The 27,313-nt window shown below is 44.4% G+C and overlaps 1 protein-coding gene across 1 annotated transcript in view; it reads left to right on the top strand.

Moving 5' to 3' along the window:
* Positions 1-401: 401 nt before the first annotated feature.
* COLEC12 (collectin subfamily member 12) overlaps positions 402-27,313 on the top strand; it is a 98,945-nt gene continuing 72,033 nt past the window's right edge. The window contains exons 1-2 of the mRNA XM_061448703.1: positions 402-636; positions 12,602-12,652. Coding sequence (XP_061304687.1) covers positions 630-636; positions 12,602-12,652 — 58 coding nt within the window. The 5' untranslated portion in view covers positions 402-629. The remainder of the gene's footprint in view (positions 637-12,601; positions 12,653-27,313) is intronic.

Genomic DNA, 27,313 nt, shown 5'->3' with positions numbered 1-27,313 from the left:
GCACCCACAGTTGCGGGACCGCTGGTCCAGGGAGCCGTGGCATGCCTGCACAGGCCGACGCTCAGCACGCTGGTTCGGGTCAAACACCCGCAGGTGCCTGCCACGCGCGTGAGGAGGGTAGGGAAGGACCTGGCATCACCACGTCCCACTCGAGCTCTCCGGCCCCCGGTGGGTGCCCTGTAAGTGCAGTCCTGGTCTGCCCCCCACGGACAAACCCTGCTGCCCACGGCCCCCCACCACGGGCACCCCACGGTTCCGAGGGGCGCTGCAGAACGGGGTGCGACGTCCCCATCCCCAGCCGCCGGCGAAGCCCCGGGCCAGCCCCACCCCCACCCCCCCCGGCCGGTCCCGGCCGCGGCCCCTTCCCCGGGGCGGAGGGAGGGAGGCGGGGCCGGGCCGCGCCGCTCGAGGCTGGCGGCGAGAGCGCGGTGCCGCCGGCGGCCGAGGAGCGACAACGAGCGGCAGCGGCAGCGGCCGGGGCTGCGCAGCAGGGCCCGCGGCGGGGCGCGCCCGGCCCCCGGCATGGCCCGGCAATAGGCAGGGAGCGCTGCCCGCCCGCCAGCCCGCCGCTCCCGGCGGCAGCCCCTGCCGCTCCCCGTCCGTCCTATGTGACCCGCTTCGGCGCCAAGATGAAAGGTAGGGACGGGAGCCGGGCGCCCGCTCCGCTGCCCGCACACGTGCGCAGCCGGCACCGAGCAGCGGCAGGGCTGCGTGCGGGCAGGATGCTGGAAGGGTGTGCAGGCATGGAGCAGGCGGCGGGCAGGGCGCAGGCAGGGTCTGTAGGGTGAAGGCAGGATGCAGGTAGGGACTGTAGGGTGCGGGCAGGGTGAAGGTAGCGCACCATGTGGACAGGCTGCTGCAAGATTCGGGCAGGGTGCAGGCAGGGCAGTATGTGGGTAGGGTACGGGCAGGGCACGGTGCGGACAAGTTGCGGGCAGAACACCGGCAAGGCGCAGGCAGCCGGTACCGAGAGGCAGAGCGCGGGTCTCGCCTTCGGTTTGGCTTGGTCAGTCCGGTCCGGGGAGCTGGGGTGTCCATGTGTGCTCTCCGCCGCGCGTTTTCTCTCGGCACCCCGCTTCCCTCTCTCTCTCTTCCCCCCTCCCAGAAGAAGACTTTTATTTCTCCCTGATTTATTTGTTTATATTTTGCAACGCTTTGCGATGTTCTTGGTGTTGCTTCTAAACATCTGGCAGTGATTAGGTGCCAGTAGAGGCTTAACTGGCTTGTGAAATGTATTTGGCATATTTCTTCTCAACAGCCACCGACTGGAAAATATTTGGTCCTTGCTTTGCATCTGTTAAAACTGAAACTTTGTTTCCTTTCCTTTTTCTTTGCCCCATGCCACTTCTACTGGTTGTCCCGATCCTGCAAAGTTGTGACTGAGAGAGAGGTATTACACACTTTTAAAATCAAATAAAGTAGCAGATGTCAAATTGGTAGACTGTAACCTAGTAAAGATGTATATGGGGGGTTGCAACACAGCCTTCTGGTTATGAAAATTGATAGTGTTACAGCAAAAGGCAGAGCCTTTACATGCTGGGGAATACAACGAAAACATCAAAGGACATAATGGAAAGTTTAGGAAGTAGTTGGGAGTTTGTGAGAGTTGCATCTAGTTTTTCTTCAGAGGTAAAAAATAAACTCAAAGGGTGGAAGGAAAAAACCCATGCATATAAGAAAATTGCTTTTGGGCACCGGTGTGCCTGTGCTTGGATTGCAGAGTTTTTGATTCCAGATGCCAGGAGGCCAGTAAACATCATGATAGTTACACTGAGTTTCCAGAGCTGAGGAAACGAAATGATGTGATTATTTATTCAATTGCCAGAATAGCTGCCTGAAGGGAGGAGAAGCTTTTTTTTGGGGGGGGGGGGGGGGGGGAGGGGTATATTTGCAAGCCCACACACACTATGTAAGTTACTCCTGGTGCTGTGACATGGTGTCTCTACAGGGCCATGCAACATATTAAAAATAATATATTTACAACGTTCTTTATTTACAGGGTACTTGTGCCAAAATTTTTGTCATCAGCTTGTCATTATCAGTGTAAGTGTAATGGCAGGAACAAACTAAAACAATGAGGATCCAATGATATAACCCCTGCCTGTTATCACCAAAAGCCTTAAGTTCTGTTTTTGCTAGGGCTGGGGCTGCGCTGGTTTTGGGGGGAGGTGGGATGCAAAGATCCAAGGACAGCAGTAAGATGTAATGTGACTTGCATCTCCTTCTGTTCCGCCTCTTTGCAGAGCAGGGAAGTGGCATTTGGAGGGAAGATGTTACTCCTGCTGGGAGCACATGTTGGTGCCCTGCACTCTAGAGGGAGATGCTTCATGCTGGTTTCTAGCCATCACTATTCAGTTTCCCTAAGAGCAATCACAGCCATCTTATTTCTTTTCCCTGCAGATACAGAAATCAGTAATAAAACATGCAAAGATGAACTCTTAGATGACTGTGTTAATAGCAAGAGAAAAGAGAAACTTCCAACAAAACATCACATCAAGTGCCATTGCCAGTGTTATGGAAATCAGAGAGCCAAACCAAATTTTGACTCTGTGCTTTCCTTTTTGGGTGCAGACTTGTGTTTTCCTAGTTTCTCTTTAAACTTGATGGTGGTAGTAATTGTAGGACTTGGTGTAGTTACACATTTTTCTCAATTACATCAAAATGATCTGTTGATTGCAGCTGTCTCTGTATCTACCCTCTCTGGAGAATGGAGGAATATCTAAATAATTACATCACTAAAAATCTGTAAGGAATAAATTATATTTTCCATTGCTGTTATTCATAATGTGTTATGTTTTAAATCAGTAAAACAAATTGAAGTTTATGTTTAATATGCTGGCAGTTTTATTTCCAGCAAACTACACTGAACTCACAAGCTTTGTGATACTCTTTAGTAATAATTCATGTGATTTACAAAGAGACTTGACTGCTTTAGGGTCAGATATATCTTTTATCAAATAATACTTCTAAGTTACAGTTATTTATTGGGGTATGAATGAGTGTTTGTTGCCTGGGAAACAAATGAAAACAGCTTCCTCATAGTCAAACACCACCACATATTCAAAAACACTGGCCCTAATTTAAGACAGGGACAACAGCTGTTAAAACTGAGAACTTCTTTCTGTATATCTGTGATATATTTTGTAATTATTACTGCAAACTGTATCTGTAATCACTACTGTCATGGCAGTACTGGTCATAACTATTTTCATCTGAAATGTGGATATTGTTTGGATAATGACTTAATATTACTGCTCCAAATCAGGCAATGACAAAGTCAAGGTGGACATTTTGGGACTTTTGCTCCAGGATGACAGAAAAGCTCTTAATTATGATACCCAAGGTAACTCAGCTGCTTCTTCCCACTCTTCTTCCTCCTCCTTCCTCCTGTTGCTACGTACCACTTGTATTGTGATGGTGCTGGAGGACAAACATCTAGTGTCATGTGCTTGAGAACTGGAATGTGACCAAATACCCTGTTCTGTGCAGTTCCTCTCGCTTAAAAAAAGGCACATAGAGTGAAACAGTGGGACAGGTTCATCCTTTGTTGTGTTCTACTGAAATTGGTGAAGCCAGCCCTTGCCTCAGGAATGGTCTAGTCTGGATGCCTAGCTTAGTGTTGACCAGTTTACCTCAGAAGTGCCCTATGCTTTCTGCACATAGTTTTCAGTACATAGAGTACATTGAGCTTTCATTGGATGTGCCAGCTAAGTTTACCTCAAGTTTTCCTTATACAGTGCACACTTTAACAGAGAATTAATGGCACATCAGCCTGTATTTCATAGAATAGTTTGTGTTGGAAGGGACCTTTAAACGTCATCTAATCTACCCCCCCTGCAATGAGCAGGGACATCTTCAACTAGACCAGGTTGCTCATAGCCGCATCCAACCTGACCTTGAATGTTTCCAGGGATGGGGCATCTGCCACCTCTCTGGGCAGCCTGTGCCGGTCTTCACCACACTAATTGCAAAAGATTTCTTCCTTATATCTGAAAATCATTCCTTCTATGTTTGAACTGTGAGCCCGGATGCAGTCTGCAAGTAGAGCTTCCGTTTGGAAGAGCTGAGTGCACATGCAAATTCAGTTGCTCTTTCTCAGCTGCCTTGAAAATTTAAAACAAATAATCTATTTATATGATGTTTACATTATTGACAGGCTTTGTCTTTGTTTTGATGACACTGCTATTTTTACAGTATAAGGGGAAAAAAGTTCTAATTTTCTAATACAGGAGAAAAGGTCTTTCTCTGTAATCTTCACGTGCACAAAATCAAATGCACAGACATCTACAAATAGCTCTTTCCTGGACAGAAGCTTCAGATGCAGGTTTCAAAAAAATCCAGTCCTGAGCATTTTGCAGAAGCCAGAAAGCATCTGAAAACCAAGGATTAGAAGTGGAGTGATCCAGTAACCTTTACTTAGGCCAGTTGTAACAGAGCTTGTATGAATATAGTGACATAAACATGAAACATATGCAGGAGCTCTGAGTGGTGTGTGTTGGACATGTCACAGGACCCTACCGCAGAAGTTCAAAGGCACGAGCAGTTATAATAAATGTGTGATACAATGCAGAACAAATCCCAAGCAATGCTACTATACAGTCAGTGTGTATCCTGAATTGGTTGGTAGCACAGAGGATTTTAAGCCTGAATTGGTTGGTAGCACAGATGAATGAGAAAGAGGATCAAGCAAGCATGTGTCAAAGGAGATTTTTATTAAGAGTATAGAGAAAAGCGGAGTGTTAGAATTTGTGAAAACAAGAGAAATCCATTATTTCACAGAAATATTACTGTACCACTACAATGGATATTGAAAAGAATTAGCATGTAAGCTAGCTATGACAGGAATATTTTCAGTAATCACTTCTTCACTTTTAGTATTCTACCTTAACCATCCATGTTGGACTAAGAATAGCATGAGCAAGCCTATCCCTGTGAAGAAGAGAGTTGTTTAAAATCTCCTGTGGCTCTTTCTTCTGCTGCTTTGGGTAGCATAAATTTATTCCAGACTGACTTTGCTGCAGCTGAGAGCTGAACAGAGCCCTTTTTAGTCACAATCATTGAGCAGTTTGCTTAGATCTGCACTCGAAGACCATTGTGCCCAGAGGTGCAAATGCCTTTGCCTGCAAGGATAAGGAGGGAAAGGTGATCTTTCAGAGAGATAGAGCTGGTCAGGCCTTGCAGAGGAAACGAAGTAAAATAAAGAAAGAGAACTGGAGGAAATGTCAAGGATAAAAGCAGTTCAGTGCTGTGAAGGATGCGTGCCCAGTTATCTTCAGCTTCACAAAACGTTCCTTATCCTGAGGTTCTGTGTGTCAGAACAGAGATTCCCTCCTTCCAGCCTTCCCCCTTGGAAAGCAAAATAAAGACGCTTTTCACCAGGCACTGAAAGTGAACCTGATCCTCCAAATAATGTGAATGTGGTCTGTACAAGTGAGGGACCAGCCTAAGATGAATTGTCTTTGAAGTCTGACTGCTTCCACCTAAAACTGCAGTCCCTTTCGGTGCATAAATTTGAGGTGAAGACTGCGACGTCACTGGGGAACAAAGTGAATGAGTTATGGTGGGTAATAGAGACGTGTGTTGTTAGGAATGTGTATGCCATTTTAATGCTGCTGTTAATTGCCTCCTCTGACATACAGACAGGGGGGCACAATTTTTCAGTGCACTAATGAGAACAGATCTGTTTGCTCTTAAATCATTACAATGAAATACGATATGATTTAAACTTTTAACTTCTAAGGTCGACCCTCTGCACCATGCAGCTGGTCCTGACCCCAGTGCTGTAGCAATGGTCTGCAGCACTGACAGGCTAAGAAACACCCCTATGTACTCTTTTAATTTTGAGCCTGAAAAGCAAAACCAGAGCAATAGTTCTTATGCCTCTGAATTTCTTAATCTTCTGTCTTTTTTTTTATTTTATTTATTCTTAATGTGAGCTCTCACATTTTTTGGACATAGCAGTGGGGGAATAGTTTGAGATCCCAGTATTACAGTGCACCCATTTGTCATGTTTTGTTTGGTTTATGCATGGTTAGGTGATGAAAGACACAATCCAAGTCCTACCTAATGTGTCAAGAGAAGATCTCTGATCTGGGACCTTGCTTCTTGCTTTCTTGTGATACTGAAAATAGACAAATTCCCAGATGAGCTGCCTGAAGGACAGAGGTGGGGAAAAACCTTAGTCTTGTTGCCAGAATCCAGGCTCAGATGACATCCCAAAGGATGCTTCGGGCTGTCTTCCAGGACTGCCTCAGCTGAACCTCTGCCACAACACCCCTAAAGACTAGGTACTCTGCAATGCAGGATTCATGCAAGCCCCATTTGAAGGCGTGTACTATGTGACAAGTTGGACAAAGGACTGGGTGGAAAATGCAGGCACCATACAGCCAACAACGGTGATCCTGTGAGCATGATGTGTTTGCTTGGGACCTTGTCAATTGGGAACCGTTTTAAGTGTGGGGTAAGTTTTTACGAGGCAGGGCTCATCAAAATTGATTCAGGGAGAAAGGGTTGAATATGAAAAGGGGCTACAAGGAAAAAGAAGCAGAGAAAGGCAGAAGAAGAGGACAAGTGAAACAAAGCATCTGTGAAAAGACAGGGGAATGAGCAGCCTGTTAGCATAAGCAGGAGATTGTCCAGAATAAAAGCTGTGAAAACCAGTGGAAACCAATTAGACTGATGAAATCATCAACATCTGAAGGCCGCAGCTGCTTGCTGTGCTTCTGCTGGCTCAGTTTCACCTCTAGGTCAGTACTTTGAATGTAGACCCAGTTAATAGTGACCAGAAATGCATATAAATCTGGTTGCTGCTCAAAAAGCTTTTGAAATGTGATTTGAGAAACATATTGGTGTTCACTGTTCTCATCTGTCTGAACAGTTGTTAATATTACAGAAACCTCACAAGTGGATAAATTTTGCCTTTCCATGAGAAGGCTGAGATGGAGAGAGGGCAGAAGTAGCTTTTGGACACTGTAAGCAGTCCCTCATGGAGATGCACTTGTGTGGTTTGGAGCAGAGTTCTGCATCCATACTGGTTTATGAGTTAAAGAGAGGAGTATCACCATTTTCAAATAATGGGCACAGTTTCTTTCCAAATTGTACTAAAAAAAAAAATAAAATCTGGTTTTGATAATAAAATTAATTTTACAGAGTTGCGCTGGGATATAACTATGTAGTTCCCATTAAGTCAGTGGGAAAGGCAGGGCCCCAGCTATTAAAGCTCTTTGGGAGATTTATTTTAAAGGAAACTCTCACACTGGATATCACTGTTACTACAAATTAATCTTATAGTCCTGAGTTCCCAGTGTGGTACTTAGGGGTAAGTTCTAATGTACTGTAAATCGAATTTTCAGAAGGATTATAAAGGAACTTCTAAGATCTGAGTTGAAACTTGGCGTGATGATTTTCAGCCCAGATGCCTCATTCTCTCCTGAAATAGATTTGCCCAGATTTTTAAATATAGTGTAGAATATTGGTGTCTTTTCTTAATTCAAGACTTCAAACAAAGTCTGTAAACAGACTTAAAACCCATCTTTAGTGCACATAAAAGTTATAGAAATGATTGGATAGCATGTGTCTGCAGCCACCATACAACCCAGCATCTCTAATGGTTCTGAGTTCTTGTTTGCTTCATTCGGTTAATCCTCTTTAAATGGCTGAGTGGGGTGTACTGTTAAAAGGTGACACCTGGACATATACATTAGCAGCTTTATGTAACACCTTGTGTATGCCAACACTGACACCCACAAAAGGAAGGGGATAAAATGGAAACAACTTCCCTAAAATCACCTTGCAGCAAAGGCTCCTCAGATCTGGTGCTATTCCCGCAACAGGACTGAGTGATGCAGTGGTTATAGGCCCCATATAGTCCCAGGGCAGATTTGGCATTCTTTCTGACTCCAGGCCAGCTCTTTCTTACTTGACCTCAGAGTGACTCGTAAGGGGTCCATGATTAATTTATTTAAGATTTAAGAACAAGAACTAGAAATTACACAGTTCTACTCCACAGATTTTTGCTTTGCCTCTAGCAAATTAATCAAATAAGAGTCTAATTTGTTTTAGATTAAATGAATTCCCTCTGTTTGCTGTGTTAATCCCCAGCTGAACTGCTTTTTTTAATTTCCACTCCCTTGAAGCGTTTTACTGTAACTTATTTAACTCTACAACTGTATTTATTAGAGGTGTTGCAGTAATAATTCATAACTATAGGGCAAGCAGAATTTGGCATTGATACTTGGTTGAGTGTGAATATAACCCAAATATCTCAAAGATTGGGGTGTTTTTTTGACCAGAGCTCTTGCTTTATACTGAGTCCCTAAAATATTTGATGTACTGCTACTCAGCTACAGCAAACCACTTATTTTTAGTGGTTTGCTGTAAGCTCTGCGTGACAATCTGTTGTAGCCTTCAAGGAGACTCTTGTAAACCTGATGAAACAGGAGCTCTCTGGTGGTCTTTTGCCTACACGGTTAAATACAATTGGTTGCTCACATATGTTTCTGTTCTGCCCAAAGTTCACCTTTTTTATGGACCTTCTTTCTGCCAGAGCTCAATAGAAGTCAGTGTAATAAGAAATCACATTTTAACCAGCTTTTCATGTTTCTTCATCTTTCTTCTTCTGTATTCTCTCTTTCAGCTCACAGCTAGGAGATTGGTAGAGCAGCTTATAACTAAACTGTGTCTGGTCTTCCCAGCACTAAAGAGTTAATTATTCTGTCTGGGACATCTGCTTTATCATCTGTTTCAATGAGGAATCTGCCTTTCATATTTTTCACCCAGGAAAATAAGCCTTGCCTATATATTAAATGTGTATATATGTAGCGGAAATACTGCATTAATTCCAGTCCTCTCCGTAACCAGGAAGGGTTGGATTTAAACTAAAGAAAAATATTTCTAACCTATGCATTTCACAATGTCAAACAAAACCCTCTTACACCAGTTGCAGCTGCACTCAGGTGTTTAGGCACCACTGACATAAAAATGCAGAATCTCCTTTTGTAATATCAGCCACTGGTGCTCAAAACTTGTGTATTTTTTCCACTCCAATTTCTGATACTGCCTTTAAAAGCATAAGGCATAAAAACATGCTGGATGTTTTCTTACTATTTGCTTTCCTACTTGGCATGTATTTTCTTAACCTCTGTAATTCATCACAGATCACATTTTCATAGTTTCCTCTAGAAAAGCTGTTCCCTTTACAACACAAACGTAGGTTCTTGTGTATTTTCCCAATTCAAAGATTTCAGGAAGCTTTGAGATCATAAAGTATTCAAAGCTGAAGAGAAAAGAAGAAACATCCCTAGCAAGCAGGGCATGCGCTGTTGCAGACATTAGAAAGTATATATATATATATATATATAGCAAGTATGCAAGTGTATATATAAATGTATGTTGTATATATGTGTATGAAACATATATAAAATGTTGCAAATATAAAAAGTCCAAAGAAACAAAAACATTATCATAAACTTGGGTGACATGATTTAGTGCAAGGTGTCCCTGCCAGTGGCAGGGGGGTTAGAACTAGATGATATTAAGGTCCTTTCCAACCTTAACCAGTCTATGATTCTACAATTCTAATGTGTGGCCAGGGCAATGCTGTTGGGCTAAGCATGGAAAACTAAACAACAGGGAAGAGTCTGGCAGCCTGAGAGGAAGGTCTTGTAGATGTGGCATAGGATGAAGCCACGTGATTTAAACAGCCTGGCTGTGTATGTCAGATACGGATTGGATAAACCAGGTTATGCTACTTAGAAACAAAGGAGGTGATTGTGTTTCAGCCCTGATAGCAGAAGAGGACAGGAAGCTGAGGGCTCTGGAGCTGGTATCTTTTTTGTGCAGCATTTTATCTTTTGTGCAAGAGGGGAAGATCTTTCCTGAGTAGTTCAATGCTGGGATAAGAAGCTTGGTGGTGATTGTTTATGGCTTATTAGTATTTGTCATGTTTTGTTGGGTGACCTTGTCATCAGATAACATTTGGTACAATTGCAAGCGTTTGTTGGGTTTGGTTTTTTAAAGGTTTCTTTCTGCCTTCAAAATCAGAATGTGTTTGTTTTGCCTAGAGTGTCCATTGGTTCTTCCTTATGAAAAGGTTCTTCCCTTTCTTAAATGCACATCTGAACTGGGGGGTGTAGCCTAAGATACGGACAGGAGTGCCTCTGGCAGTGAACAAAACATTTTACCTGGGGAAGAACGTGAGTTTTGAGCTATTTTATCAAAAGTGCTGTATCATTAAAGGCTGTCATTCTGTAAAATTATGCATTTCATGGACTTCTTTGCTGCTTCAGGAAATGTCTCCCTCATGTTTTTGTGCATGGCACCTTGCAACTCAGAAGGAGGTGGAGGTTAGATTTCTTGCTGGACATACACTCACATGATTTGGGTCTGGATGTATACCATACCTTTACTTCACCATCAGATTCATCCCCACAAGACTTTGGTTTGGCCTGAGTTAGCTGTCACACTAGTTAGCCCAGTCTCAAGATGCAGTAAGTCTGTGGACAGTAAAGGTCTAACTGAACACCGACCTCTCACTCCACCATGTCTGTTTATCTGCTTTGAGATTCCTTTTCCACTGACGCTCACTAAGTGTTCCTTCTGGTGAAGCGCTTGATTGGCTTTGAGCTTCTATTTCCTTCACACCTCATGTCAGGGACAGGTCTTGGATGGAGAGGTTGCAAGTAGGCTTCCTCAGCATCCCATGCTGGAAGATAGTGAGCATCACTGAAGCTCCCCAGGGTGTTGTGTCTGCCTCCCCTCTGCTGCGATGAAAACAACAGCCTGGGTTTTGAAGAGTGGGGCTTGCTGTCAGCTCATGATGGTAGGTGTTTTTCACAGTGTGGAGGCAGACTTGTCTCCACCTGTTGTGGTTTAAACAAAGTCAGCCATAAATCACGCAGTTGCTCTCTCACTCCTCCCCCTTTTTTGCCCTCCCCCTGCTCCCGGAGGGATGGAGAGGAGAATCAAAAAAAAAAAAATGCAACTCCCACGGGTTGAGATAAGAACAGTTTAGTAACTAAGGTATAACACAAATCACTACTGCTACCACCAGTAATAACAATGATAAAGGAAATAACAAGGGAAGAGAATAAAACACCTCACCACCAGCCAACCGATAACTTGCCCCACCCCACCTGACCGAGCACCAACCGATACCTTGTCCAACCCCGCAGTCCCAGCCCTTCTGGTCTCTGTTACTTCCTGGGCATGACGTGCTGTGGTATGGAATACCTCTTTGGTCAGTTTGGGTCAGGTGTCCTGTCTCTGCTTCCTTCCAGCTTCTCCTCCTCCCTGGAAGAGCATGAGGCTCAGAAAGTCCTTGGTCAGACTAAAACATTTGAGCAGTAACTAGAAACATTGGTGTTATCAGCACTGTTCCCAGGACGAAAGTCAAAAACACAGCGCTGCATCAGCTACTAAGAAGGAGAAAAATGACTGCTACTGCTGAACCCAGGACACCACCCTTCTGCTCAGAAATGTGTCAAGACAATGCGGTTTCCCAGTGCAGCACTGGGCTGCAAACCACTGCCCACTGTTTGGGAAGCTGTGTCCTAGGTCCTGTTTAAAAAGAGCCCTGCAGAAGCTTCCCTCAAATTGCAATGGTGCTTGGAGGAGGGGAAATGGGTCTGCTCTGCTCCCCCTGGGAAGTAGGGAAGCAGGAGATGAGCAGCCTGTGCTGCCCTCCCTTGCAGTTGGTCTCCTGTTGCAAAGGCTGGTGCTGGTGACGAGGCAGGGCTCTTGCCTTCCCTACTCAGCAGAAAGAGTTGTTGTGTTGGTAGAAGGCAGCTGAACACACAAACACAAACATCTCCTTTTGAAGAAGTCATGGGTGTGTTTCTTCTGCTGATGCCAGCCTTTTCCTTTGCTGCTGGAAAGAAATGGAAAGAAATTAAGCTTCTGACAAAAAAAAAAACAACCAAAAAACCCCTGAGATTATTAGCATTTTACTGCTTGCTGGGTGGTGAAGATGAGAACAAAAGGGCTTAAAGGGTGTTTATTTTTCTCATCTGTTTGAGGTTATCAGTTCTGTTTCCAATTTTTTATTGTATCATACCTCTTCAGGCCAAGCTAGCACCCATGGGAGATGGTGGATGGACAGACAGCCATTGCTTCTGACTCCTCCCATTACTCAGCACAGCAGTGTGTAGCACTTTGTGCAGGCAACCCAGTTTGTGCATGTATAACCTGAGCCCAACTGCCTGGGTGGCATAGGCAGTGGTGCGCTGGAGCAAGTGCCGTGCTCCAGATAAGCCTGCCCAAGCAGCACACTTGTGACAGTTGTGGCCATCATTGTGATAAGAGGCATGTTTGCTCTGATGTGTACTTAGGTGGATAAGCAGACATCAGGGTAGGTGCCAGCTGATAAAACATTTGTAGTCTGGATTTTTGTTGGGGACACCAGCTGGGAGAAAGGCTCTGAACTGCCTTTTCTACTCAGGGACAGAGGTGGGACATGAGCGGTGGAGGGGAAGATCAGTAACATGCCTTATAAATCATTTAAACTTACAAGTACATTAATTTATGAATTTGACCCTGTAAAAACTTCCCCTCTTTTTCCAGTGGTAGTAGTAATAATCTGTTCTTGTCTCTCTTTTTTCTCCAGACGATTTTGCAGAGGAGGAGGAGGTACAGTCCTTCGGCTACAAGAGGTTTGGTAAGTGGCAGCATATCTTTCAGCTTGCTATTGCATAGTGTTTAGGGTAAGCCAAACACTTGCTGTGAAAACCTCCCTTGCTGGCAGCATCAAACATGCAGGTACAGTCCTGTTACCCACTTCAGCCTAATATCTGCCCAGTGGAAGGTGTGATTTTTAGACTTGGTTTATTTTCTTGGCAAGCACACACTTCAGCAATAGCCCTGATCCGAAGCAAGTGGTTGGTTTCGTTATTTGATCACTAGCATTACAAACCTGAAGCCCAAACCTGAACAGAAATTAACGTGCTGGCTGCTAAAAAGGGTCCACACCTCTTCCATGTCCCTTGCCCAGATGAGCTTTCCTTCGGCCCATGGACCAGTGTGCAGTGGGGTTTGTAGATTTTCCCAGTAGCAGTGGCATGGGACCTCCTGTAGACTCACAGAGGCTGTACTGCCATCTGTGACAGGAGATAATGCTGTGCACCCCTCTCAAAAAAGAAGTAAAAGTATATGATACGAACGTATTGTGGTGTCAAAAATTATTAAAATGAGGTCAGTCTCTTTCTTTCCTTTTCCCATGTTCTTTCTCTTTTTTGTGTGTGAAGAAGTACATCTCTGTACAGGGTTCAGCAGCCTTAGAGGATCCTCTTTTTCAAGGCTCCTTGTGCTCTTTCCCTCAGGGTAACATTTCAGTCTCTCCCCAAGGCAGGCTGACTGCTATCCCTGCAAGCACAGGGAGATGACATGGTGTCCTCTGAGCTCCCACAGCACCAACTCTGTCTTGGAGCAGCCAAGGGGTCTCATCATCCAAGCTGCTAGCTGCCTTTTCAACTGTAAGCCATCAGAATAAATGTTCACCTTATTTTTTCCCTCCTGGGAAAGTGGCTGCAACAAGAGTCACTTTGAACAACCCCACTTGGCAAACAGATAGGAAAGGCAGGCTGAAAATGAAAAATAAGTCAACAATCCCTTCCAAGCAGGGAGAGGCAATGTAAGGAGATGCAGCATTCAAGAGGTGGGGAGCACATTCGCATGACCTCTTCTACCCCCTGAACTACTCCTCCACTCCCTGCTGTTGAGCTTTATTTTGGATAGATCAGCCAACCACAGAGCCAGCATCTGTGGCTTGGAAAGTCCTGCCGTAAGGCTGCACACAGGGTTTTTTTCCTTCATTTTTTATATTTTTATTTTTTTTATTAGGCCCTGGAACATCAAAAAAGAAAAAAAAATCTTGAGAAACAGGAAGAAATGTGAACTGTTCATTTCTATCATCTCCAGCTGGATTCATTAACACCTATAAAAATAGCTTTCCTCTGTGTTGCCCGCTACCTAGCTTTCCCTGGTCAGAATGCTCTTGTGGTGAACTGTGAAAGGTTTTAGCAAGGAGTGGGCACTCCACTGTCCTTACTATCCCAATAGTAAGTGCACTGTTGTGATGCACATGATGGGACTTTTAGATGTTGCTTTCATTTCTTTCTTTCTCCTGGGTAATGTGGTCTACCAGTGTGAGTTATTTCTTCCCTTAGAAATGCAAGGTTTATCTGAGCATTTCCAGAAATGCTTGTGCTGTTGTGCTTGGTGATGTGGCAGGAGGGAAGAGAGGGCCAACAGTCTGGCAGTGGCAGGAGAAAGAGATTTCACCACAAAAAAAGACAGGGTAGTTCTACCCTTAGGAGACAACCGTAACACCCTTCTTCATGAAAACATCACTGTGGTCAGGGAAGCGTCCCAGATGCTTGCAGTACAGACATCTGCAGACACCTGCAGAAGAGCCTCAACTAAAGGGGGAGTGGGGGTTATGAAGCCATAGCATTGGCACTGGTGAGAGTTGTGTAACTCAGTAGTGTAGTGATCCAAGAAGCTTTCTTTTTCCATACTATTTCTGAGCCCAAACTTCTTCCCATTTCCCCTTCCTCATCTTTCCCAGCATCATGGGACAGCACATGGAGGAGCTAGGTTGACCTGGTTTCCCTGCGTCCCTCCACCAGCACTTGTACTGTTTGCCTGCAAGCACTCATAAACCATAGTATCATAGAATAGTTAGGGTTGGAAAGGACCTTAAGATCATCTAGTTCCAACTCCCCTGCCATGGGCAGGGACACCTCACACTAAACCATGCCACCTAAAGCTCTGTCTAACCTGGCCTCGAACACCGCCAGGGATGGAGCATTCACAGTTTCCTTGGGCAACCCATTCCAGTGCCTCACCACCCTTACAGTAAAGAACTTCTTCCTTATATCTAACCTGAACTTCCCTGTTTAAGTTTTAACCTGTTACCCCTTGTCCTATCACTACCGTCCCTAATGAAGAGTCCCTCCCCAGCATCCTTGTAGGCCCCCTTCAGATACTGGAAGGCTGCTATGAGGTCTCCACTCAGCCTTCTCTTCTCCAGTCTGAACAGCCCCAACTTTCTCAGCCTCTCAAATAAATGGGTTATTCCCCCTCCTTCAGAAAACCCAACTCAGTGCATTCCCATTTCCAGGCAGCCTCTGAGCAACCTCTGGTGGGAGTGGGAGCCATGTGCCTTCAGCAGTGCTGGCTGCTTCACCTGGCACTAAGCTCCTCCATTTAGTAAGGTGACATGCTTGTCTTTAAAGAACTCCACATTCACTGGCCAGCTGCATCAGTATTTCCAGTGAAGCACCAGAGGTTGTTCTTGGGGCAGAAATGCACCTTAGTTCAAGCTCCTGCTTGACCAGTCAGAAATGTTATATCTGCTGTTCCAACTGGTGTTCCCTCTTTGCCTTGTGTCCTCACTGGTAAGAGAACGCAATGTAGGGGAAACCCAAGGCAAGAACCAAATTCTGTTATACGAACCTTTGATAAAAAGTCGTTTTGAAAGGAGTCCCATCCTGCCTACTGGCTCGCAGTGCAGAAATCCCAGTGCTGTTCATGTACAGCCTCCTGGAGTGGGCAGCAATAAAAGCAGCAGTGGGGCTTTTGTTTCAGGAGCCATGGTCTAAGAGCAGTTGTGTTAATACATTATGGCCAGAGTACTCCCTCTATGTGCTGTTGACATGAGACATGGTCAGAGGTCCATGACTTAAGTGCCTTTGACTCCATCATTTGGAAGTGTGAGGCCTTGTTTGGAGCAAAATGTATTCCAAGGGGAAGATGGCTAAAGCACAACTGGTTTGTAAAAAACATGGATTGCAGTGAGTCACTGCTGGCAGCTGGGAACATGTGTGGGTCAGCACTTGGCAGGCAAAGCCTTGATCAAACTGCTTTCCTAGAGTTCAGCTGAGGAGTTTATTATTAGCTGCTGGAGACTGTAGTTTGCTGGAGACTGTAGTTTGGTTCAAGGAAGGCAGAGATCTGCGGAGGGAAGGAGGGACAGAAGCATTCTTCAACAGTGTTCATTTTGGGGAAGAAGCTTTTGAAAAGAGGACTGAATACACAATATCCTGCACTGCTTCTCCTTTTTTGCCACAGGGAATCCAGGGGGGGTGAGGAAAGTGCTCTTTCCAGCTGACTGATGCTGTTTACTTCTTCTCAATGGATGCTACAGATGTGCAGGGACACTGCCAGAAATGTGATGCTCAGCTGCAGTGCCTCCAGATTACTGCACTGAAAAAGCACGTGAGGAAGCGTGTTTCTTATCATGGTTACTTCATCATCAGTCACTGCTCAGGCTGCTTTGAAGTTATCTGCTCCAGATAACAAGTTATGCCTATCCAGTCGTTTTCCTCTACAAGATTGCCACCAATGTTAACTCTTTTGTCAGTCAGTGTCATTGGTTTGCACCACGCCATGCACACCCCACTTTGGGAAAGAATGAATGAGGAAAGAGCAAAACTTGCTTTTCAATATTACACACTTTTGGGGTGCTAAATCTCAGGCCTGAGGGCTTAGGCTAGTGTCTAGATGGTAGCAGGATGAGATCTCTTTATGGCAGGGTTTTGACTCTGAGATTCAGATTCTAGGCATAGGCACAGATGAGGAAATTGAAGAACTAATGGACTCTGAGGTGGCCTATCTTCCTAGTTTGTGGCATTCCCAGGTAATAGATACAGAGATCATTTTGAATCTGTTTTTTATGTTAATGTTTTAGATCTTAAAACCTGCACTTTACTGAACAGAGTATTTAATGTAGAAAATTCAGTGTGAAATTATTCATTGCAAGTTACAATACAATGTCGACCAGCTGAACACGAAGGACATGGTTGTTGAACTGTCAAAGGGAATGTCCTTTGAACTGTTGCAAAGCACATTTGTCAATGTTTTAGAAAACAGGCTTTGAAAAAATGAGCTGAAAACCCTGCTAATGAAGAGAAACCTCTCAAGGAATCAGAAGATAGGGCCAGTGCACTATAGATAAGTAGAAGACTAAACAGCTTGTGTAAGATCATTACCCTTTGCCCTTGGCAAACACAGCCAGAATTGGAGGCTGTAAGCTTGTACTTCACAGTGAGACTCATATCAGTCACCTTTATGCTCTAGATCATGAGTCAGGGTCCTCCTTGCCTTCACCTTCCCACTCCCCTGCCATGGGGGCTGAGCCATTGATAGGGGACAGTCCTGTGTGTCCCCAGGTATCTCCAGTGTGCACCAAGGCACTGGCCCTCTGGTCTTCCCCACACCCTGTAGGTCAACAGCTGTTAGGAAAGGGGGGATAAAAATTACTTGGGGTTCCTATCAAGTAAGGTGGGTTTATTTTTAGGCATCTTCCATAGGGTATGTAAGAGATGTCTGGGTCAGGATGTCACTTCTGTGTGGTCATGACAGTCTAGCTCCTGAGCATTATTTCAGGTGTGAGAATTAAATCTAGAGATTTCTGGATCAGAAATGGATGAGTCATCCTGCCACACAGTAATGAAATCTGCTACACTAAAAAGGGGGGGGGGGGGGGGGAGATATTTAACAGCATATTTGGAAAATAAGATTTTTTTTCCTTCACAAGTGGCTCAGGAGCAGCCGGAACTAAATCCATTTAATAACTGCTTTCTCACTATATATTGTTTATACTATTTTATACAGTCAGAAGCTATATATTATTTCTCCACGTTTGATAGGATGCAGGGGAGGTTTAGGAATGAAACAATTGATAAAAGCCTTATGAATGGTTTACAGCAATAAATGATAACTGAAATGGAATAGTTTTTCAGGAAAGGGTTTAAAAAAATACATTTTCTTTTCTGCCTATAAATAGCAGTTCAACCATGATTATGGTGAACAAAACTCACGGCTTAGAATTTTGTGATAGTTCAGGAATCGCATTCATTCATTAACACCGCACAGACGGAATAATTTCAGTCCTTATGTATGGATAAATCCAGGCTATTGTTCATATCTATAATAACATACACAAAAAAAAGCCCTGGTAGTGTGCTAGATCCATACAAACCTTAAGCCCCTAACAAAAAGAAAAAAAAAAGTAATTCTAAGCTTTAGGAATTTGTCATCTTTTTTTATGGTTTGTAAATGACCAGTGAGGGATTTCAGGTGCCACAAGCCACATCCCCCCTGGGCATTCTTTCACATGTATGCATGCAGCGTGTAATCATGTGGCTTAATAAAAAGTCACAGGGTCACCAATACTCACAAAGCCAGAGGAAAGTTGGGCACGTTGCTTCCAGTTCACTGATCTGGCCATATTTATCTGATGAGGATTTTGCCTGTCTGCATCCTGGGACAATTAAATCCCCACTGAATGGTGGTGCCCATGTGGCTGTTCATTTTAGGCTGAGAAGTTTCATTTGGAGCCACCCTTTCAACTTCCATGGCCAGTAAGGTGGCAGGGGCTGAGCTTGCCCTCTCCTGGTGTGAGTTGTGGGGAGAGCTCAGCACTTTTGGGTGTCCTGGGTTTGTGTTGGGGCTTCAGTCCCATGCATCAGGGGCTGCATGCGGAGGGACTGCCTGTGAAGGGTTTCTTTGTCTTTCTTTTCTTTCCAGAATACTGGGGGAGTTGGAGTCTTGATAGATAAATAAATTAAAGGCTGACGTGTGTGTAGTATTGCCACTGCAGAGGAACATCAAGGTTCTCACAAGCTGTCAAGCTGCCTGTGTGCTGCCAGCATGTCCCTCCTCTGTCAGTAGCCTCTATCTCTTGCCATATAAAAGGCATGGGTGATAAATGGATTATTGCTGATATATCCAAACCACAAATTTAAAACCACCAGTCCTTCTAAAGATGTAAAATAGTTGCTGATGAATCCATCCGTGTCAGGCAGTAATAGCGAGATCCAAAAAGTTATCCGATCTGTGTGCCCTGTGCTAACTTACTGAGGAGCTGTAGGAGCTGTTCAGGTCTATGCGTTTGGAGCTGCCCCTCTCCAACCTGTCCTGCTGTGCCTGGCTAAAGGCAATTCTTCTAATCCAAACCCATAAAGAGGCCTCTCAGCAATGCCGTGGGGACTAAAGTCATTCCAGCTGTGTGCTCTTATGTAGGCAATCTATTTTCTCTTAGTTACGGGTTTTTCCTATCTAGTACAATTAAAATTCCTGACATGTTTCTTCATATATTGCATTTGCATGCTTGGAGCAATACCTGTTTGATCAATCGCTGGTTTTAGAGGCGCGTTACAAGGCGGTGTGGTCACCATTATGTGTAAATCTTGCTCTCTCTTTATTCATTAGAGCCATAAAATAGGTGTGTGGGCTGAACAGCACTTTGTATTTCTGAATGGAATGAAAAACACTGGCTACACTGAAAGCAACACCTGGGATTTTATATATATTTCCCTGTAAACTAGCTGGACACATAATGATGTTTGGTGATATCAGCTTGCTGCCAAAACACCTAGGCTGCATTACGGGCTGTTCAACTTCATGACAAAATTACCTGTGAAATAAAAGTCTTGGAAGGAAACTAAGCATTGTATTTTCAGCACCATTATGTTTCCATGCAAAGCAGTAATACACAAAAACTTGGAGAAATGAAAACTTCAAGGGAAAATAGTTGGAAGTACCTGTTAGTGGACTCTCGCAGTGCTGCTGTGGAATTGTAGCACACACCAGCGTTACTGCTGAGCTCCTCTTAAGCTGTATTCCAAATACAAGTCTGCATCTGTAGCCAGCTGTTACTATACTCTGCTCTTTACTGTGTGCTGTTAACTGTAAGGTTGCAAGTGCTCAAATGTGTCTAATTGGTCTTTGTCTCTTCTGTACCAACTTCAGTGTTATTCCCCATCAGAAGGGTGTTGAGCTGTATACTTGACTACCAGTGGCACAGATGCACTGGTGTCTTATAAAAAAGAGACTGCTGTTTTCCCTTGAGGATAGATTGTTAGATACATCCCACACAATATAAAGCACATACCTGTTGTGTGCTGCTTAATACTGGTGTCCTAGATTCCTTCTGTTTCTTGGGAATTTCCTGAAAATGTCCTGGAGCTCTAACACCCATGTTAAGTGATGTGGCAGAGGTGACATCCCTGCACCTGATTTTGCAGGCACAGAGCCCTTTGCAAACACAGCTCAGTATCCCATTGAGCCAGGCCCCTGAAAGTGCAGTCTGCATAAAGCAGTGCTGCTGCCATTAATTTGTCAGCAATTTATGAACAAGTATGCTAACAACAAAGAGCTGTATGTTATAATTAGCAGCTACCAAGACAAAGAGTTGATAGAAGTTAGCTTGACAAACATGTTGATAGACACAGGCACTACCTCATAGAACAAGCCCCTAGCTATCAGATTAGGAGCCCTCTCTGTCTTTGCTGCCTTATAGTCGTTGCTGCTTGCTCCAGTTAAAGGAGCAATCCTGTCTCCTACTGTTCACTTCAGCAGCATCCCAGGGAAGGGGGAAGATTGGATTAAATTGCTAATACGATGTTTTGTCTGCTGAACTCTCAGAAGGTTTAGAACAAAAGTGCCATGATGTTTTGACATAAGATGTCATTTAATATTACGTCAAGCTTCCCTGACTCTGTGTGGCTAGTGCCCAGTTTCCTACACTCCCAGGGAAGCCGCTACAAGGAAGGTGTGAAACCTCACCAGCTTGGCCCAGACCCAGATCTGGACCTAGACCTGAACCCAGTCCCTGTGGTCTCTGCTGTCCCTCACCATCACACTCAGCAGCTCTGAGCCCAGCCATTGTCCTGAGACAGGTGACACCACAAATGTGGTATATCATTTAAGTCGTACTTGACAAATTTCTAGATGATTTTCAGAGAGAATTTTTTTTGTCTGAAGATTGACTTCCATATGAAATCTGAAAATAGGGTTTAGAGTGGGAGTCATTTCACCTGCTTTAGGGAACCTTGACATCTACCTTTGCTGCATGAAGGGACTTCCATCCTGAGCAAGAGCATCACGTTTCTGGTCATTTTGAGTTACTACATAGAGATTATAGAATCATAGAATGGTTAGGGTTGGAAAGGACCTTAAGATCATCTAGTTCCAGCCCCCAGCCATGGTCAGGGACACCTCACCCTAGACCATGTCACCCAAGGCTCTGTCCAACTCGGCAAAATATAACATATTATGTCCTGTGTAAATGCTGGGGAAAGCATGTGGATGCCTATAGAAGCCTGTGAGAGAGAACAGTAATGGGGATAGTGCAAATAAGGACTCTCTAGGTATTTTAGGCTGGTTTTGCCTGTTGCAGACACTAACAAGGAGCTTGCTGTGCTAAGCCAAAACCAATCCAAAACTCCAGTGTGCTGCAGTACAAGATTAGCCAAAGGAAAGATGAAATAAAATTTTATCCAGTCTCTATTAACCTTCTGCATATGGGTAAACCTAGGTAAGGCAGCCAAGAAATTTCAGTTTGTCCTGTTTTAGCCTGAGTTAAGTGAGTGGGCTGAGATTCTGGAAAGAGGGGCTCGGAGGGAGGCATGAGTGGGAAGGAGTCTTGCTTGGTGCCCAGAGCCAGTACAGACAAGTGTTGCGCAATGGGTGTTTGCAGAGTCCTGCAGATATTCTTTCAGCTCGGTCAGAAATGCATCTGGAAAATCCTTACAGCCAGACAGAGAGAGATATCGATGCCTTAAATAAATAAAATGTGAATGTGGGGGTTTTGTGGTTCAGCTTGTAACTCTTGATGGAGGCAGCTGGAGGTTTTGTAGGAGATGCAAGGAGTTCAAGACACAGGGATCCACTTCTCTTCAACCCAGCTAAGGCTTGTAAAGAGATTTTGTGTTAAGTCTTGTGCAGGCATTCAGGCCCAGCATAACAGGACTTCATGGCATCTTTTCTGACATCTATTTTGTAATGCTACAAAGATAGAGGGCAGATCATTTTTCTTTTGAGGATATCTGGGCATTAGAGTCTGCTTAACAGGGTTTCGATGAATATCCTTCGAAAGTTGAAATTCTAAAAGTTTGGAAAATGCTTATTGATTTGCTTTAGGTAACATGCATCTGTGTGCTTGTTACCAAGTTCTTCTGCCAGGAACATGGAAAATTCTACCGAGATCTATATTTTGAATTAGCGTAGGAATGGACGTGGACACTTTTACTTGCCAGGCTTGTTAAGCTCCTACATTTTGTAGTGCTACATTTTGTAGTGCTCAATGGCAGAAAAAATACTTGCCTTATATATTTTGCTAACAGGTTAAGGTATGATTTCAGACCATCTGTGTATATAATGACATAAGATTCCTTACATACATTTCTGCTTTATCATATAATGGAGGATGATCTGCTTACAAAAAATAGTAATGCATAGAGCCAAGGGATATTTTTCTTACTTCCTCCCTTCTCCCTAGAAATTAATTGCTTCAGATGGAAATACATCATATATTGCTCCACATAACTGATGATTTAATTTTAAATCTGACCTGTAGGACTTATGTTTGGAGTGGGAGAGGTCTTGTTGTTAATTAACATTTTGAACACTCTGAAGCCAGAATAATCCGATCACCCACCCTCAAGGTTTCAACACAGCATCTGTGCACAGCTAAATTCATTTGTCCCCAAGAGTTACTGCATGTCACTGCTTGTGTACACAGGTGTTTACACTTAAAACGATGTGCTCCATTTCATATGGATACATCCAAACTGGATTTGGGTCGGTGTGTTGGACTCCCTAACAGCATGACTTCAAATATACAAAACCCAGACCCATGGGCCAGATTGCAGGTACGTCCCATCTAGAATTTTTTGCCCCAGATGTGCTCCTGGGTGTATTGTTCGCTGGGTCTGGAAAGCCAAATACAGGGTGGTTCTTGTCCTCCCCCTGTTTCAAGTCACCAGTCACAGTTCCTCTTGCTGCCACAAACAGGCCAACATTGCTCCATAACTTACTTGGCTCCTTAAGCAGGTGTCTGCTTACTTAATGATAGTACATGTTTAACCTCTTTTACAAATTTATGAAAATGGCTGTATGCATATTGCAGTGTTATGCAAAATTTCTTTATTCAAAGTGCCTTGCAAAAAGCAGCAGAGGCAAGGGCTGGAGAATACACAATCTGGCTTAGTTTTAAGGGTAAGCAAACAAACCAACATCTGCTTCTTCTGCTTATCACAGAGGAGTTGAAAAAGCATTCCAAAATACCAAACTTTCAGACTGATGCCTTTTTAAATCGTTAGTCACATTTAGCTAAAATTAGGTGAAAAAATTGAAGTGTAAAGGTTTGTCAACAAGTTTGATGTGTGTGAGGGTCTGAACCAGCTGAAGTGCTTCAGGAGGAAGAGGAGTAGACATGTCTTCATTGTCTCTCTCTTGGATCATCAAACAGAACCAAAGTAAAGATGAATTTTCAGAGACCCATAATTCAGCCCCTATTTGCTCCATCCCTGCTTGTCCCAGATCACATACACCCTTTCTGCAGGGTCCAAAACAGCATGTGAAGCAATGTCTGTGGAAGGTCCCTCTGCTTTGTGTGGTGTTCACAGTTCAAGTTTTACTTCATCGAGGTGCAGAAAACAACATGCTTTGTGGAGAAGCTGGTCTGTGGTGCCATAAGGGAACACCATATTCTCCTTTTCTTTTCAAGAAGTAGCAGGAGCAAAGTAGAGGTGGCTCCTATCCTTTTTGTGTTCAGCTGGAATTCTGTCCCTGATTTCCCCCATTTCTCCTGCCCATAGGGATGAGGTCTGGAGTAGTCTAGCAGAAGGTAAAAATGATGTCTTAGCCCTTAGATTCAGTACTGAGCCCACCAAGATGTGTCAGAGAAGTTTGGTAGCTGAAGGAAATGCCTGCCATTGTCAGAGGGCAATCAGCACCCCATAAACCCCTTAAACTTCACAGCTCACCTCTTGCTGTAGCAAACCTTGACTCTGGGCCAAGAACAGATGAAGAGAGGGCATGGGTATTTTTTAACCCCTTTGCTCAGTGTGTTACTTCTGTGTGTGCTGACACATAAGATGGGAGGGTGCTAGCTGGGGCCCACCTTTGCAGCAATAGCCACATCTGCTCCTCTACAGCAGCTCTGCATCCTGCCTCCTGAGAAACTCATATTCTTGGCAAGCTGCTTTATGAAATGGTGTAGCTGTTTTTATTCGCAGTCATCTATGCGAGAGGTTACTGTGAGTAGCTTTGAGCTTTAATGAAGAGAAATAGAGCTGTGTTCTCCACAAGCAGCCCTTTTTATTACACTAGGTTTGAATAGCAATTGGCTTCTAATCACGTCTCCAGTGGAAAGAAGACCCCTTGTGAAAGCTTTGCATTTACTGCAGAGAATGAATTTTCACATGCATGAAATGAGATTACAAAATAAAACCCCACAAAATAACCAAAAGAACTACCAAGAACTACCAATGGGTGTTCAAGGTGGCCTAGAAGAGATCACATGGAAGTGTCTTTGTAAAAGGAAGCAGAAGAGCTGACTGTGAAATTGAAAATCATCTTACGTCAAGGGAATACTTACGCCACTGTAGTCCTCTTCATTTTGAGCTTGTTGATTGTGCTGATGTGGCACTACAATAATTTTACCTTATTTTTCTCCCCTCTGGGAGGTTTCTGAAACAGTACTCTAGAAAGAAAAATAAACAATGTCTAATGTCTTTTCAGTTGTTCTTCTGGGAAGACTTGTGGTAAGTTAAAAGAAAATACTCAGTGAAGCTGTGAATAGGAGGCGTTTCCAGAGCGGGTGTGTTTTGAGGTTTGCTTGGGTTTTTATAATACTGTATTCCTATGACTTACTTTTCATATGCTTTTAGTATAGAGGGAGCTGAATTAATAAACCTTATTCCACCAGTTACAGGAGCTTTGCAGGGTGATGTGTTATACGACTATCACCACCTTTGCAGATGAGCCCTTTGGAAAGCTCTGCTGGAAGGAAGCCATGATCCTGCTCTAGTCCTGCAGCCTTCACTCTGGCAAATTCCCAGCAAGAACTTCTTGGCAGCCACTTGTCTTTCCTTTTGCTATCAGATTTAGATATGAAGCGGATTCATAATCTCTAAGTATCTGCATTTCACCTTTTGGGATTGCTATTTCCAGAGCATCAGAGTTCCAGTGGGGACCAAGGACAGTGCTGTATTCATTACAGTCTTGTGGGGAATGTCCTCTTTTCCCCAAACACTTTCAGTTTGGAGATGGTGCAGCTTGCTCCCTTTCTCCCCCCTGCTGAGCAGCACTTCAGGTCACAAGTGGGATCTGTTCCTAAAGCATTATGCCACAGAGTGAAAAAACAACACCTAAAAGCAAATCAGTCCTTGGGGGAATCAGTCATGCAACTTACTTTGAGCTGTTTTTAATGAGATACAGTTCTGCAGAGATGATCTGGTTTATGAAAGGCATCCCCTCTCCAATGGATACATTGCATTAACTCAGCTACCAAAACTGGGCAGTTGAGGGCACAACTGTTTTTTTGGAGCTGGAGTTGATAAAGCTGCATGAGGTCAGCTGGGGTTTTCTTCCTGCCCCGTGCTGGGAGCAGCAAAACACATGGAGCCAGGCTGCAAGGTGAAAAAGGTGCTCTGTGGCTGCAGGGAGGCTCAGGCACTGGTGTCAGCATGGCAAAGCCGTGCAGATCCGGCAGGGAGCAACATGGAGAGAGGGTCGTCCCAAATCTCAGCCGAGGGACCCCGTTGTGACAGTTTGGTTACTATTATTTGGACGCAGTTCAGCAGGGTTTATATTTCCAAGCCCATTCATAGAAAGTGATGTAAAACCCTTCGGACTGCTCCAACTGGTGCCTGTCAGGGCTGTTCCTGCGCTGCCTTGAATTACCTTTGTTTTATGCGCCAGGCTGGACTCCATCAGAGCAGAGCATGCCACACGGGCGCCTTTCAGGACAGGGTTAAAACCATCTGCAGTCTGGAAACCGGCAGAGTCCCCTGAGAGGGTGTTAAACCCAGGGAGTGCTGATCTGTTTCCTGCTTTTGTTATGATTTCTGCCCTGTAACCCAATATCACCCACGAACCAGCCCAAGCCTGGGCCAGCTGTGTCAGCAGGGCACGGGCTGCTGCTGTTGCTGATCATGTCGTCACAGCCAGCTCCGAAATCCCAGTGGAGGGTTTAGTGATTTGCAGGTTTAAGCCGTGCTGGGCCTGCCCCAAAATCAGTGGGCACTTGCTGCCTTCCCTTATGTGCTTGAGAGTGTGCAGAGTGGAGAGAAGGAGAGAGGGTGGTGAAGGTCAGCTGCTGTTGTGTGCCTATCCAGAAGGGATATACAGAGCTATAAACTTAACTCACTGTTTTTTATATAGGTCCCAACACAGCCCTTTAGGAGAATCCCACAGAAATTGAGTAGGGCAGTGAAGATTCTGGGTGGGGATTCTTCTTCCATGTTGACCTCCAAAGCGTTTAAAAGGCTTCATGTTCTCAAAGAAAAAAGAGCATTAACTGCATCCTTTTGCACATTTTAGCACAGCACAGTCTCTGTAGTCTTGCAAACGTCAATGGATAAAATGTCACATGAAGTAGGGAGGGAGACCTGTTTCATGACCAGTCACTGCTTGCACTTGGTACAGACCCATAGTGTTTCACCTCCCATCCTTGGAGATAGCCGGGCTATATGAGTGTATCAGTTACATGCCTGTGAGAAGGGCTGCTGTCACTCTGAAGCCTATTAAACCTATTGCTGTTCCATAGTCAAGTTAAACCAGCACCCAGGCTTGTTTCTCTTCCCCAGCAGTGGCAGCCCAGTAATCAGGAGCGTTGGGAGAAAAAGGCTGGCTTGCACCAGAATAAAGACTGATGCATTGTTCTGGGGAGAGGGAGGGGGTACAGGTGGACAGCAGCGTCCCCCTCACTCTGTGGATCTGGGCCCCATGGCAGAGATGCTGCATTGTGCCCAGAAGCCCGCATGTGCTGGTGGGTAGCACAGGGTGATGCACGGCAAGAAAAACTCGGCTTCTCATTTTGTTTGTTTTCTCCTCTTTCTTGCGAGACTGATGTGAGCTGGCCCTGCCACCGGATCTGCTTTTGATCTTTTTCTAGCATGGCCTGCATGAGTTTTAAAGCATTTCAATGCCAGAGCTGACCACTACTAAGGGAGAGAAAAAGCATTAGCAGTCAGCAAATGTCCCCATTTAAAACTGTGCTGGTTTAAAGCTTTGCAGATTATATTGCTTGTTTTTCAACCAACTCATAAGGGTGTTGCCAGCAGATTTCCAGTAAACTGCATTCAAGTCCAAGTGGCTTCTTTGAAATATTTGAGTAGGGGCATGGGGAAGGTTTTGGAGAAAGACAGATGTAGGAGGATGATCTGTAATTTTACAGCAGCCCTGCCTGATGCAGATGAGATACACACAGCAGACCACCATTCTCTTTAGGCTACGGTTTGCTACGAGGATTTGTGTTTTTCCTTGCTGATTTCCCAAGGTTTAAAATACAGTAATGGTTCCACAT

This window comes from Pezoporus flaviventris, unplaced genomic scaffold (genome assembly GCF_033815535.1).
Source record: "Pezoporus flaviventris isolate CSIRO_AGI_PZ_B2104156 unplaced genomic scaffold, CSIRO_AGI_Pfla_v1 ptg000007l, whole genome shotgun sequence".
Taxonomy (NCBI): domain Eukaryota; kingdom Metazoa; phylum Chordata; class Aves; order Psittaciformes; family Psittacidae; genus Pezoporus; species Pezoporus flaviventris.
Note: the sequence above shows the minus strand (reverse complement) of the source record. Positions and strands in the feature narration are given on the sequence as shown.